The sequence below is a fragment of the Ochotona princeps genome, chromosome 19, assembly GCF_030435755.1.
Source record: "Ochotona princeps isolate mOchPri1 chromosome 19, mOchPri1.hap1, whole genome shotgun sequence".
Lineage (NCBI taxonomy): Eukaryota > Metazoa > Chordata > Mammalia > Lagomorpha > Ochotonidae > Ochotona > Ochotona princeps.
The window spans coordinates 49753417-49768972 of record NC_080850.1 but is presented as its reverse complement, the minus strand read 5'-3'; the positions used below and the strand labels follow the sequence as shown (position 1 = coordinate 49768972).

The following is a 15556-nucleotide window of genomic DNA, read 5'->3' as shown; positions in this document are numbered from 1 at the left end:
CTCATGCAGGAGACAGAAGGGGTTGAGGGCTGTGGACTGGGGCCTGGTAGCTCATGCGGCAGATAGAAGGGGTTGAGGGCTGTGGACTGGGGCCTGGTAGCTCATGCGGCAGATAGAAGGGGTTGAGGGCTGTGGACTGGGGCCTGGTAGCTCATGCAGGAGACAGAAGGGGTTAAGGGCTGTGGACTGGGGCCTGGTAGCTCATGCGGCAGATAGAGGGGTTGAGGGCTGTGGACTGGGGCCTGGCAGCTCATGCGGCAGACAGAAGGGGTTGAGGGCTGTGGACTGGGGCCTGGCAGCTCATGCGGCAGATAGAAGGGGTTGAGGGCTGTGGACTGGGGCCTGGCAGCTCCTGTTCTTCCTCCACCTGCATAAGAGAAACTTGAGATGCTCATGGCTGAGCAGTCCGAGGGACCCCAAGAACTGGGGGCTGTGAGTGAAGTGGGACCAGCCTGTGTGGTTGTGTGATTTCTTCCAGCCTCTTCAGGTTTGGAGAAGAGTGGGATGTAACCTCAGGCAGGGCTTGATCTGTGAGGACGGCGGAGGGGCCAGCGGCCTTCGCAGTGTGGTGCCTGTTGCCGTGGACCACAGACCTCAGCAAGTAAGAGACGAACAGGAAAGAGGCAGAAATGAGTGTGCAGTGTTTGAAACAATGATTGCATCAAGGTGGTCTGACTGGCACGGAGGCCTCAGGCTGGGTGGGGAGGTGAGAGACCAGCACCTCATGTGGGTGGAGCCGCTGAAGTGATGCCTAGACTGACTAAGGTGGACGTAAATGCACAGGGCTACAGTCTGCAGTGTACACTGTGTGAGGGGCAGGAGGATGAGTGCTCCTGGGAGGGGTCACCGGAGAAGCTGGGATTCTGCAGAGAGAAGGGAGGGGAGACAGGAAGCAGTGTGGACGTAGCAGTGGTAGACAAGGCCTCCTCTCCTACACCAGCCGCTGGGGTGCAGCAACTCCTGGGACCGAAGCAGGTTGTGAGCGAAGTGGCTGGGCCATGTCCAGGTTCTGTTGCAGAACGAACGCAAGGTGGTGATCGGATCTGGAGAAAATATGCAGGCTGGAAGGCTTCAGCCCCTGGTGGGAAGAACTCAGCATCCACGCGTGTCCCCTGGTGGACATTTTCATGGGCAGAGGCAGTTCCAGCTTTGGATCCTGGTGGAGTGGGTCTGCCATCCTGCGTTTAACAGTCCCTCAGGCACCAGGACTTCCCAGCAGACGTGTTGATGCTGGCACTGACTAGACATGGTCCAGAAGCAGGCTTCATGTGGGAAGGAGCCGCTGTAAAGCTTGTAGATGCTCGGTGTCTTGTCCACGACCAGTTTGTGTCCCCTCTGCTTTTGCAGTGGATTGGGGGATCCTAGTTATGCACTTAATGTCTTGACATCCAGATAGCATGCAAACCAGAGAAGGAGTACAGAGATAGGAAGTGGGTTCTCGACCCCCATGTGGAGAGTATACAAGGCTGAATGAGTCATGTGTGCAGAAAGTGCTGTGCCCAGCATGTGGTAACAGGAGCCAGTGCTGTCCTTTGTGGTGGGGGAGTAACCCTCGCTACTCAGGGCTATCCTGGGTGGCCAGGTGGCTGGAGCTGATGGAAGTCACTGACCCATCCCCGTTTCCTCCTCCTGCCCACTCACCCCTTGAGCCAGCCATCATCCCCATCAAGCAGAAGCTACTGTTGCTTTCCAAGGCTTCAGCCCTTGTTCCCTTCATGTCCCCCTCTGTACATTTGCTGTGTGTCTAACCAGGGCTCTGCCTTAGCCCATTCCTGCCCGGTGGTGGAGCCACTCAGGTGACTTCAGGCTCAGAGTTCCCATCGTCTGCTTTCCCACTATCTCAGGACAGACAGCAGGATGAGGCACTCTAGGAAGGCATCTCTAGCTCCCCGGAGTTCTGAACCTGGGCTGGTTCATCTTGCTCCATTTTTCCTTGTGAAGTGTCCATTTCCTATTGAAAGTGTATTGGAGGGGGTGCCATGCTCCTGTACTGGGTACAACTGCCACCTGTGATCCCCGTAAGGCACCTGTTCATGTGCCAGCTGCTCCACTTCCCATCCAACTCCCTGCTAATGTGCCCAGGAAAGCAGCAGAAGATGGCCCAAGTGCTTGGTTCCCTGCCCCTACATGGGAATCCTGGAAGAAGCCCTGGCCATTGGGCCATCTGAGGAGCAAATCAGTGAATGTGGGATCTTATTCTCTCCGTTTCTCTCTGTAACCCTTTTATAAATAGATATTAATAAATTAGAAAGTGCACAGGGGGACTCTGGATTGTCACTGTAGTCTAGGAGGAGCTACTAGACTGCAGAACAGTGCCAGGGCTGAGCTGTTTGGGGGTGGCTGTCCCGTCCTGGCTCCAGCAGAGACCACTGCGTGCATGGGACCCATGACTCTCAGCTGCCAGAGGGACAATGTCCGCTGGAGGGAGAGTGCACTGAGGCCTCCCCAGAGCTGCTCTGCCCACCTGTGCCCAAGCTGGGGTGGCCACACAACCCAGGCCATGTCTTGCAAGTAACCACCTGACCTCACTGGCACTTTGAGCTACCTTGGGACCTAGGTGGAGTCCCAGCTGCCCTGAGCAGACATGGGCATCCCAGTTGCTCCCAGCAGCAGGAGGAGGTTCCTGGGGAGGTGAATGCTTCTCCTTCCTCCTCTCCCTGGGCTCCCTCAAGGCGCTGCCACCCCAGGGCAGTGCCTGGAGCCAGGGGGATACGACCACCCTTTGTCTTCCCCCTTGCAATGCGGGAGCTGGACCTGGCTGCCCTGTATGACTCCACAGCCATTGTCCTCACTCTGCAGCTGCCAGTCAGTCCTCTCTTTAGCGAAATAGGCTGTTAGCATTGTAATTACTGGCAGAGACGAGCTATGTTCATTTGAGGTGTTTTCTGGAGGCCCGAGGTGTGACTCGGGGTTCCCAGGGCCTGCGAGGCAGGTGTGAAGTGTGGTGATGCTGTTCAGACACCAAGGGCTGGTGTGCCGGTGGCTTTCTGGGGAAGCAGTGCTGGTGAGCATGTGGCACAGGCCAGTGGGGCTCTGGGCAATGCCGAAGGCAGTGCGGGAGGAGAGGAGCTCCTTGTTGCAGAACCAGAGGTGCCCTGGGCAGGCAGAGAGGAGCTGGCTGTTGGGACCCAGCCCCGAGTGACCTCCAAGTTGTCCCTCCTGTGAGGACAACTGCCCAGGAAGCCACTGCAGACACCTCCGAGGGGGTTCTGGCCTTGGTTTGATGTGTGCCTTGTTTCCCAGCCACTCCTAAAGCCACGTCCCTCTCACCTCTGTGCTGTGCCAGGTTCTGTGGTTGGCACTGCCAGGACTGGGTCTCACCATTCACTGCGCCATCCCGGTCGGTGGGACTTGATGCCCAGGTTCCCCAAGTGCCCCATCCCGGGTCAGGGGGATTGATGCCCGGGTCCACCGAGTGCCCCACCCCGGGTCAGGGCGATTGATGCCCGGGTCCCCCGAGTGCCCCACCCCGGGTCAAGGGGATTGATGCCCAGGTCCCTCAAGTGCCCCATCCTGGGTCAGGGGGATTGATGCCCAGGTCCCCCGAGTGCCCCACCCCAGGTCAAGGGGATTGATGCCCAGGTCCCCCAAGTGCCCCATCCTGGGTCAGAGGGGATTGATGCCCAGGCCCCCCGCGTCCCCCATCCTGGGTCAGGGGGATTGATGCCCAGGTTCCCCGGGTCAGGGGGGTTGATGCCCAGGTCCCCCGAGTGCCCCATCCTGGGTCAGAGGGGATTGATGCCCAGGTCCCCCGCATCCCCCATCCCGGGTCAGGGGGATTGATGCCCGGGTCCCCCCAGGTCCCCATCCCGGTCAGAGGGGATTGATGCCCGGGTCCCCCGAGTGCCCCACCCCAGGTCAAGGGGATTGATGCCCAGGTCCCCCAAGTGCCCCATCCCGGGTCAAGGGGATTGATGCCCGGGTCCCCCGAATGCCCCATCCTGGGTCAGGGGGATTGATGCCCGGGTCCCCCGAGTGCCCCATCCCAGGTCAAGGGGATTGATGCCCAGGTCCCCCAAGTGCCCCATCCCGGGTCAGGGGGATTGATGCCCGGGTCCCCCGAATGCCCCATCCTGGGTCAGGGGGATTGATGCCCAGGTTCCCCGGGTCAGGGGGATTGATGCCCGGGTCCCCCGAGTGCCCCATCCTGGGTCAGAGGGGATTGATGCCCAGGCCCCCCGCGTCCCCCATCCTGGGTCAGGGGGATTGATGCCCAGGTTCCCCGGGTCAGGGGGGTTGATGCCCGGGTCCCCCGAGTGCCCCATCCCGGGTCAGGGGGATTGATGCCCGGGTCGCCCAAGTCCCCCATCCTGCCGGGGTCAGAGGGGATTGATGCCCGCGTCCCCCCAGGCCCCTATCCTGGGTCAGAGGGAATTGATGCCCAGGTCCCCCGAGTTCCCCATCCCGGTCAGAGGGGATTGATGCTTGGATATCCCCAGGCCCCTATCCCAGGTCAGAGGGGATTGATGCCCGGGTCCCCCGAGTCCCCCATCCCGGTCAGAGGGGATTGATGCCCGTGTCCCCCCAGGCCCCCATCCTAGGTCAGCAGGATTGATGCCCGGGTCCCCTGAGTCCCTTCTCAGCCTACGCTGGGTCCTAGATCCACATTCTTCTCTTCCACCAAAGTTGTCAGCACCAGCTTTTGTTTGTTTGTTTGTTTCCTTTTTCTCATTCTGTTTTCAGATCATAAGGTGGCATTGCCCTCAGCAGTGGCTTTCACATTTTCTGCCATTAGGAGCCCTTCATACTTTATAAAACTGTCAAGGACTTGCATAACCACACATAATTCCTATAACAGAGGTTCAAATATAGAAATCTTTTCAATCTCAGTTTGAAAAATGGTGGTAATAAAGCTGTGACCTTTGGAGGTGGGTGTTTTAATGAAAAGTACTATGCTTTCAAAATAAAAGGTATTTACTTTTTTAAAGAAAATGTTTATTTTATTTATTTGACAAATCTCTTCTCTGCTGGTTTACCCCCAGATGAACACTATGCCAAGGGCTGGGTTAATAAGCCAGAAGCCAAGCGCTTCCGTATCTCCCTGTGATTAGCAGGTGCCAGGCGCTTCCGGGTCTCCCTGTGGTTGGCGGGTGCCAGGCGCTTCCGGGTCTCCCTGTGGATGGCGGGTGCCAGGCGCTTCCGGGTCTCCCTGTGGTTGGCGGGTGCCAGGCGCTTCTGGACCTCCCTGTGGATGGCGGGTGCCAGGCGCTTCCGGGTCTCCCTGTGAATAGCAGTTGCCTAAGCACTTGGGCCTTCTCCCTCTGTTTCTCCCGGAGTGACTGGTACAGGAACACATACAGAATACTGGGACTCTAGATTGTGGCTGAGCCTTCTATGCCACAGTGTTGACCTCAGTTAGAAATAGTTAATGAGGAGTGTGGTACTGTTAACTGGCTTAACGGAAGGCAACCTTATCTTGTCCACTTTGGCATGTACTTTGCCATGATTTGTTTTAAGTTTCTGGTTAAAATACATCCTCACTCAGGCAGCTGTGGGCGCTCTGGGGCCACATTTGGAGATGAGAAACCCTGACGCATGTGTGCCGGGGGAAACAGCCACCTCAGAATGCCACCAAGGAAATACTGATTCTGAATTGAGAGATAACGATGCTCAAAAATGGCTGGGCTGGGCTTGGTGCAATCTGGCCATTCAGGGCATTGTAGGAGTTGATGTAGTTTCACCCCCAGAAACCTGACGACCTGTATTGCGTGAACACATGGCAGAAAGTTCATCCGTTCAAAGTTCCATTTGTGCCAGAATGTCCTCAGTTTAATATGAATGTTTGAGAAAAAAAAAACAGCCATCTATGAAAACGTTACCTTAGTAAGCAATGCGAGGAATCAGGAGTGGGAGCCTGTGTGACATAAGCCCTAAACGTGTACATTCTTATGCCACCAGCTTCAGTTCAGGAACACCTGTGTCCTTAAATGGCTTAGAGCAACAGGCAGCATTGGCAGGTCTAACCATGTTCACAAGGAGGTCTTTGTTCACACACGAGGAAGGGCAGGTCTGGAGGCCTGGGGTCTCCACCAGCTTCAGAAGGTACCCTTGTAGAAGGTGGGCAGGACTGTGGGGAGCCTTGTGGGGTCAGCAGCGTGTCAGCCATGTGTCTCCCTGTAGATACCTCCTGCTGTGTGCACCGGACTGCCTTTTGCTCAACAGCAGAGAGCTGCCCCCCACACACACACTGCTCATGCTGCTCACGCTGCTCACACTGTCCCCCACACTGCTCACACTGCTCACACTGCCCTCCATACACTGCTCACACTCTTCACACTGCCCCCACACTGCTCACAATGCCCACACTGCCCCCACACACTGCTCACACTGCCCACACTGCCCCCACACACTGCTCACACTGTCCCCCACACTGCTCACACTCTTCACACTGCCCCCACACACTGCTCACACTGCCCCCACACACTGCTCACACTGCCTCCCCACACTGCTCACACTGCCCACACTGCTCCCATACACTGCTCACATACACTGCTCACACTCTTCACACTGCCCCCACACTGCTCACACACTGCCCCCATACACTGCTCACACTGCTCACATACATTGCTCACACTGCCCCCACACATTGCTCACACTGCCCCCATACACTGCTCACACTGCCCCCCACACATTGCTCACACTGCCCCCCACACATTGCTCACACTGCCCCCCACACTGCTCACACTGCCCACACTGCTCACACTGCCCCCCACACATTGCTCACACTGCCCCCCACACTGCTCACACTGCTCACACTGCCCACACTGCCCCCACACACTGCTCACACTGCCCCCACACACTGCTCACACTGCCCACACTGCCCCCACACACTGCTCACACTGTCCCCCACACTGCTCACACTCTTCACACTGCCCCCACACACTGCTCACACTGCCCCCACACACTGCTCACACTGCCCACACTGCTCCCATACACTGCTCACATACACTGCTCACACTCTTCACACTGCCCCCACACTGCTCACACACTGCCCCCATACACTGCTCACACTGCTCACATACATTGCTCACACTGCCCCCACACATTGCTCACACTGCCCCCCACACTGCTCACACTGCCCCCCACACATTGCTCACACTGCCCCCCACACTGCTCACACTGCCCCCCACACTGCTCACACTGCCCACACTGCTCACACTGCTCACATACATTGCTCACACTGCCCCCACACATTGCTCACACTGCCCCCCACACTGCTCACACTGCCCCCCACACATTGCTCACACTGCCCCCCCCACATTGCTCACACTGCCCCCCCCACATTGCTCACACTGCCCCCCACACATTGCTCACACTGCCCCCCACACTGCTCACACTGCCCCCCACACATTGCTCACACTGCCCCCCACACTGCTCACACTGCCCCCCACACATTGCTCACACTGCCCCCACACACTGCTCACACTGCTCACACTGCCCCCATACATTGCTCACATTGCTCACACTGCTCACACTGCCCCCACACACTGCTCACACTGCCCACACTGCCCCCACACACTGCTCACACTGCCCCCACACACTGCTCACACTGCTCACACTGCCCCCATACATTGCTCACATTGCTCACACTGCTCACACTGCCCCCCACACTGCTCACACTGCCCCCCATACATTGCTCGCACTGCTCACACTGCCCCCACACACACACTGCCCCCACACATTGCTCACACTGCTCACGCTGCTCACACTGCCCCCCCACACACACTGCTCACACTACTCTCGCTGCTCACACTGCTCACACTGCTCCTGCTGTCTGTGTGCCATGGATCCTGATGTGGCAGCTGGTCACTGTGGTCCACATACTCAGTGTCTGTACACAGTCCAGCAGAGTGGTGTTCGTTTTGTTACTAGGAACCTGCAGACAGTGGGCAGGGCATCGCCTAGGCCTCAGGTGCCATGCTCCCTGGTTGGTTGACAGCCACCAGCAAAGCTCCACTCTTCCCTGCATTTGATGTGGGGTTGAAAGAATTGCTGGTGGGAAGGGTACACGGGTTACCAGGAGAGAGTCAAGTTGTGCATGTGGGCTCTGAAGGCAAGAGCTGCTGGACACTAGTAATTACTGGGTAATGGTTTGTTGGTTAATCCTGGATAGGAAGGACTCAGAAAGCCATGGTGCTGATGGAATTTGGAGGAAACCAAGGTGAAGTGCAGTCAGCAAGGGCAGGTGTGATGACGCAGGTATGGGTGCCATCCAGCATGTCAGAGCACCTGGGGTCCATTCCCGTTCCAGCTTCTTGCTTCGTGCAGCTGGGGGGCAGTGGGTGATGGCCCAAAGTGCCCCTCTCATCAGACACCAGTGGAGCTCTGGATTTCCGGCTCCTGGCGTCAGCCTGGTCCAGCTGCTGTGCGGGCATTTGGGCAGTGAACCAGCAGATTAAAAGATCTGTCTCTCCCGCTCGTTCTGCCTTTCGAATAAAGAGATGCCGACCACTTCCAGAGTGTACTGCTGACTCCTGACTTCCTTCACACAACCAGCCGACAGCAGAAGTGTCAGAAGGAGCCTCCTCAGTGCCTGCCAGCTGTGGTCAGCGGAGGAGCCCCATGCCCATGCTTGGCCTGTTGGACATCTATCTCATTAACCACTACCAAGGCAGGCACAAGCAGACATCAGGGCAAGGCAGTGACCGACTGTGGTCAGTGGAGGATCCCCGTGCCCATGGTTAGCCTGTTGGACGTCTGTCTCATTAACCACTACCAGTGAGAGCAGGACTTGAGGTTGGACATGGGCAGGGTTTCATCCCCCGGAAATGTGCAGGGGAACAAGGGCACGGAACCTCCAAGGCTTTGTTTCCTGCCATACTGAAAGGAGAGAAAAGTGACAGGGAGACCAGGTCTGGGATTCGGTCAGTCCTGGCCTCCACTGCTCTCATCCTCAGGCTAGTATCCTTCACTTCCTCCTCCTCGCTGCCTTGCAGGTGGACAAAAAGATCGTGCGGACGGAGATCGGAGTCCTGCTGCGCCTCTCCCACCCCAACATTGTAAGTGGCGTTTGACCTGTTCCTTCCGGCAGCATCCAAGGCTGGCCCCTGTCCCTGCTGACTGCGAGATGGGCCCTGTGCCACCTCAGGTGGCTGCTGCGGGTCTGTCCTCATCTTGGTCCCAGTTCCTGGGCTGAGTACATCCTCTTCCCGACAAGCTGCCCAACACAGGTGTGCTTTCCTCCTTCATGTGCCGTCTTATGGACGGGCCAGTGCCAGAGACATAGCTCTGGGCACACTTGTGAGGTTCTAAGGGTACGCAAGACGCCGTGGAGATTCTCACTGCAGGAACACGACAAGATGCCCACGGAGAGGCAGTGAGGAGCAGCCAAGGAGGGTCTGAAAGGGGAGACCCCAAGGGAGAGCTGCCCCCACCTGCGCTTGTCTACCTGGGGGCCAGGAAGTCGGGGAGCAGGGCTGTCCCCCACTGAGACCCATTCTCTTCGTAGCTGCACAGGCTCAGGCTCCCAATGGCCCCTTGGTCAGCACTGGGACGGGAGCCACCTGCCTTCTTTCTAAGAAAAGCTAGCATGGGCGTCTCCTGCAGGTCAGGGTCCAGGCGCTGGTTCTCAGGACACAACACCCAAGAACACCTGGAATCTCTGAACTGCACCTGCACTGCACCTGCTTCTCCTGGGACATGGCGGCAGGTCAGCTGCAGGATACGGCAAGCACACAGACTCAGCCTGCTGCCCCTCAGACCCCAGCTGCACCTCCTCCCCTCCCACCTGCCCCCGCCAGCTCAGGACACACACCCTGGATGCAAGAGAAGCTGGTGTTTTCATTGGAGCAAGCGTGACTGCTATGTTGTCTTTGGCAGCTGTTGGCTTTTTTTTTTTTTTATTCTGAAGCAATCCAGAAACTGGATGTTCTGGCAGAATTTAGTGAATGTTTCCAAGGCAGCTGTTTGTCAGCTGTCAAAGGGAAAGATCTCGAATCCTGTAGAATCTGATAAACGTGAAGTGACTGACAGGAGCAGCAGGTGCGCTAGCTGCCTGGTGCAGTGAGGGCCTGCAGAGGACACTGTGCTAGCTGCTTCCGAGAAACACACATGGAAGGAACTCAGGCTCTGTTCTCTGTCTTTCCCCAGATAAAGCTTAAAGAGATCTTCGAAACCCCAACAGAAATCAGCCTGGTCCTAGAACTTGTCACGGGAGGAGAGCTGTTTGACAGGTGAGTGGGCTGGGGCCGGGCCCAGGACCGTTTTCTGGGGACAACCCTCAGGAAAGGGGGGTGCTCTGAGACTGCTCCTTCGCTGGTGAGTGGGCTGGGGCTGGGCCCAGGACTGTTGGCGGAGGACTGCTCCTTCGCTGATGAATCGCCCCGGGCGGGACACTAAGCAGAGTGGAGGAAGAGGTACTGCGCCCTGAGCTGTGCTGAGTGAAGTGGGGTCTGTAGTGCCTGTGCATCCTTGGCCTCCCTGGTGAGCCCACAATTCCTTATCCTACTGATGTCACACTAAATGCCTGAGCTCACGACGAGGCTGTCTTTAAGAAGGGCTGTGGGAGGAGCAGGTGTGTGCCATCCAGGTGGTCTGTATGGCGCTCGAGCACACCCAAGGATCAGGGCCTCTGAGCAGCCACTCACCCCTGCAGAATAGGGCAGGTTCCCTTAGTCGCCAGCACCAGCCAGGCTTCCATCCTGCACTCCACACTCGAAGGATATCAGCCGGGTGTGCCTGGGACGCTGCCAGAGCATGCATGGCAGAGCGTGCATGGCAGGCGAGACGGGGGTATTCTGAGTAATGGCAGGTCAACATGTGGAGCAGGGGAAGGGCCTTCTAGGGCTGGAGACAGCCACAGCCCTGCCCCCACAGGTACTGGGTGGTTCTTGGCGTCTTAGGCATTGCTGGCTATTTGTCAGCCAGTGGCTGAATGAGCAGTGGCTCTCGTCAGTCTTTGCTCTGTCGGCATGAGACAGCTGACATCTCTCAGCCTGCCCCCAGCTCTGCCCTGGGTCACTCTGCCCGTTGCCAGTTGCCACACAGAGGATAGGTGTCCCCTAGCACCTGTAGGGTCCTCTGGAGCAGCTGCTCTGCGGGAGACTTCTGGAGAGTGCATTGCTGCAAAGAAGCTGCCCAGTTGGGAAGGGAGGCGGTGGCTGGTGCCAGTGGAGCGGGTACAGGTGGCAGGTGGGCAGGGTGGCCCTGTGCCCATGCTCTGCGCTTGCACAGAAATACATGCAGCTAAGTTTGAAGCACTCAGCCCGGTAGAAGTGGCAGGGAGTTGGTATCAGGCAGATCCTTGGTGGCAGAAAAGGGCGTGGCCCGCATATGCTCATTCTATAATTTAAACCTGACACGGAGGAGGAGCAGAGGGGGGGATGTGGGCCCCTGGGCTGGCACAACAGCAGTGTAGCAAAGCGGCCAGGGATGTGGAAGGCCTGGGGGTCAGTGGCTTGGAGCCCACATTGCCACGCCCGTGAGGCCCTGGGAGACTGGGGCTCCTGCAGGAGCTGGGGTGCTTGTCCGAAAAAAGACAGTGGGACTTTGTGGTCCCAGCACAGCCTGTGGTAGGATGCTGGGGATGTGTAACTCGGGCCAGCTGCAGGTCCCTGTGCGTTGGACAGTGGTCTGACAGTGCCAGAGCAGCACTCCTGCTTTGCTGTTAGCATCATCAGGTGCAAAGTGAAATGCAACAGCACTGACTGTGTACAAATACAAATACGAATAAATTGCCAGCCGACACGGTCCCCTTGGTGCCGTAGCTTTGAGCCCTTCATAGTGATGGAGTGCTTTGCTGCTTCTGAAAATCAAGCCACTGGCATAAATACGTAGACACGTGAGCTGTTAGCATGGGAGAATTTCAGTGACAATTTGCTAAATGGCAGCTCAGCTTGTTGGAGGAGCTGTTACATGTCACAGCTCAGTGTGACCCACAGGTCAGCTGCTGAGGACACCAGGCGTCAGCCACGCACGTCTCCCAAGGAAGCGGCTTGCAGGGCTTGGCTTAGCTCCACTCTTCTCGTCCCTGGAGACACTTCCCAGGGTGGGGCCTTGATATGTCAATTGTGGGATGGTGGGTGTTTGCGTCCTTAAACCTAAACCTGTGATCCTCTAGTCATATCTCCCAGGAACAACACTCCTCACAGGAGGAATGGAAGAGAGGGGACCAGGGGCTTCAGTCCTGGGAAGACCCCTGGGATTCACCTGCGACAGCGTAGCAGCAGCACCTCGGGCCCTGGAGCTGCCGTCTTTCCACAGGCAGCCTCAGGCCGTGCCACTCAAACCTCTGCCCTTGTGTTTCTCTGCAGAAGCTCCCCTCTCATCACTGTGATCCCAGACCATCTCGCCCACCCTTCAGCAGGCAATGCCAAGGGTAACCCTGCCCACTTTGTGGTCTTGCCAGTCAGGGCTCCTCATGTGCCACCCGTGGCATTTTAGGCCTGAGATGAGGTGTGCCTGTCTCCAGGATCTGTACCTCCCCTATGGCCCCTGCCCTTCCCGCACTCCTGAGCAGGAGCTCCTGGGCTGTTTTCTCAGCCACTGTCGCGGCATTCACTCCCGAGGTTGGCTGACTCCGTGAGCCAGGAGGAGCCCAGGGAGGCAGAGGCCCTGTCCTGCTTTCCATGGAGTGTCCTGTGCAGTCATCCTGCCATGCTACTTATGGACAGCTGTGTGGCTAGAGAGTTAAAATGCATCCCAGCCTTTAATTAAATTATGTGACTAATTAGCATGAAATTCCCAGTAAGCATTCTCTATGCCTACCTCCTCCCCTCTTCAGCCTTCCCTTAAAGAGTTCCCAAGAGATTCCCTCCTCCACGCAGCTAGTGGGCAGACAGTCGCCTGACTGTCTCTGTCTGTGTGGGCTGCTGGAGAGCAGCTCAGTGCCTGGCGTCAGGACAGCAGAGTTCTGGGGGCTGTAGCGTGGGAGGAGCCAGCAGGCTCGGTGTCTGACACGGGGCCACTTTTGACTCATGGGCAGCGGCTTCTCACGGGACCCCTATACGGAGGAGGGAGTGAGGAGGGCCCTGCAGGGACCTGCCACAAGGGCACAGATCCCAGCTGTGAGCATTCCAGCCTTGTGAGAATCCCCCCCCCCACAACATGAGCATGGTGGAGTAGCAGGGTTCTACTTGAGGATTTGTGGGCGACACTGCGTTGACTTTTGATAAGCATTTAACCCCAAGGCTGGTATGTGCCAGTGACAACAGACAAGCGCCATAGCAAGAGGAAAACGTGGGATGCCGTCATAAACTGGAATACACAGATAAATATCAGGCAGGCGAGGCAAGGCCGCTTGGGGTGCACAGCCCATAGGAACATGGCTGAGACCCAGCGAGGAAGTTAAGGCCTGTGCGGCCAGCCACCTCTAAGGGCACCACCTTGCCTGGACGAGGCCGGGAGCAGTGGCCCTGGGCAGCCTTCTGACGGCTGAGGCTGTGGTTCTAAGGTGTGACCACAGGAGGTCCATGCACATGCCAGGAGGTCTCTGGAGTGAGGGCAAGGCTGCAGAGCGGGTCAGCCATTAGTCTCTCTCTCCATCTCTGACAGCTCCCCTCCTTCAGCACAACTGGAGGAATCCCAGCCCCTGTGGGCGCAGGTGCAGGCTGCTAGGTGGGCTGACTGCAGACCCAATGGACGGCAAACACGGGATGGCAGGATGGGAGCTAGGTGCTCTCCCAGCTGTCGCAGTGTCCCCTGCCCCTGGACCGGCCCAGGAAGTGTAGCCCTCCAGTTAGTCCAGTTGACTTTCTAGTAAGGGAGCCATCTGAACAAATTATTCATTCTTGTCTGATGTTACAGTCTTCATCTTATGTGGCCCTAGTTCGTCACAAGCACCCATAAAGTAAAAGGGTGCAGAGGGTTGTGGGTCTCCTGGGGGTGTGTGTCGTGTGTATGGTGATGCACAGCACGGAGTTTAAAAGACTAAGAGTGGCTTTTCCTCTGATGTAATGGGCAGTCCAAGCCCGGGCACAACGTGCGTCTTCATCTGCTGAGCGTGGGGAAGTCTCAAGGGTGTGTGGCACGAGCTGGCGTGCTTGGGGCAGTCTCGAGGGTGCGTGGCATGAGCTGGCGTGCTTGTTGGGCTGTGGCTCTCTAGTGCCAGTAACGAGTGTCTTCTGCCTGCTGAGCATGTGGAACGTCTCAAGGGTGTGTGGCGAGTGCTGGTGCACCTGCTGGGATGCAGTGTGTCTAGTGCCAGTTGAACCGCTGACCTCTGTCCCAGTGAAACATGTGACTCAGAGGCTTTTCCTGTTGTAGGATCGTGGAAAAGGGATACTACAGCGAGCGGGACGCCGCCGACGCCGTGAAGCAGATCCTGGAGGCCGTGGCCGTAAGTATGCCGGGCTCACCTGTCACCCTTGCTCCGGGGAGTCACCCAGGAGGTGCGTGCTGCAGCCACCCACTCCTACTCAGCAAGGACTCAGGGACAGCCAGGTGTCCTGGCGGAAGCAGCCCTCCCACACACAGACCCAGTGCTGTGAGTGAGGTCGGAGTAGACCTCAGGGCCTTGGCGTGGCCTTGCCTCTTCACCCCCGAGATGAATGTGTTTACTGCTTTTGCTGTTTTTCTGGTTTGTGAAGAACTGGAAGGCGTGGGAGTGGGATAGGTACAGACTTTGGATGTAGAGGTATCGGATTCTTCAAGACATGAGATGAGTGGTTTGGAAGGAACCTGTGGTCGTATTCTTTTCAAGAAAGAACTATGTTAGAAATGCAGACTTTGTCAATGCACACACATTCACACACAAACACATAGAAATTCTGAGGCACTCGTGTGGGTTTCAGCAAATACTTGCCTACGTAAAACTGACTGCACTGGTTGGAACTTTCCTTTGTATTCAATGGTGCCTAGTACACACTGGGACATTCTGGCAATTTGTTTACTGAATGCAAAACCAGAAAAAAATATTATTCTCTGAACAGAGCAGAGCCTGAAGGGGGTGTTTACCAGGATGCATTAGCAGAGGATCTGTAAAATATGCCCAGAATTGAAATGTGTTCTTTCATGAGTTGGTTCCTCTGGCACGAGCTCTTCCTAGGGACCTTAGCACAGCAAAGCTTGGGGTGGGAAGCCGTGCTGGCACCTGTCTCGCCAGGAGTGGGGAGGAAGTAGCGCTCCCATGCCCACTCGGGCTCTGCAGGGGTGCTGGTAACACGCCCATGGCTTCACCTCTTTTGTCATCAGTTGGTCAGCACCAAGTGCCAGGAACCTTGCAGCCCAGTGCTTCGGGGGTGTTCCTGTACGAAGGGCTTTGGGGTGCATGTGGGGTGAGTAGGGGTCAAGGTTTGGAATGGGAGTGAGAGCAGGAGAGGGAGCTGTGACCCCATGTTCCCAGCCCTCAGCAGCCCTGGTTGCGTGGGCACTGACAAAGTTACTCCCCTCACCATGCTGTGCATGGCCGCGCATCCTGGGGCTGCACCGTCCTGGCCATCAAGGATGTCACCAGCCGTAACTTTGCCAACTCTTCCCTGGTGTCTTTGCAGCCTCATTATTGAGCCCCTGCAGGTGTCGGAACTTCCTCCTCTTCCCCATCCTGGCCACTAGGGATGTCATCAGCCCTGACACCCTCTCCTTGTGGCACCTCCCCAACCTCATCGTTGGGCCTCTACGA

At 57.1% G+C, this 15556-nt stretch overlaps 1 protein-coding gene across 1 annotated transcript in view; it reads left to right on the top strand.

The window, feature by feature from the left end:
• Nucleotides 1-15556, top strand: part of CAMK4 (calcium/calmodulin dependent protein kinase IV) — a 193702-nt gene that overhangs the window by 143336 nt on the left and 34810 nt on the right. Inside the window, exons 5-7 of the mRNA XM_058677394.1 lie at nt 8937-8999; nt 10090-10172; nt 14203-14275. Coding sequence (XP_058533377.1) covers nt 8937-8999; nt 10090-10172; nt 14203-14275 — 219 coding nt within the window. The remainder of the gene's footprint in view (nt 1-8936; nt 9000-10089; nt 10173-14202; nt 14276-15556) is intronic.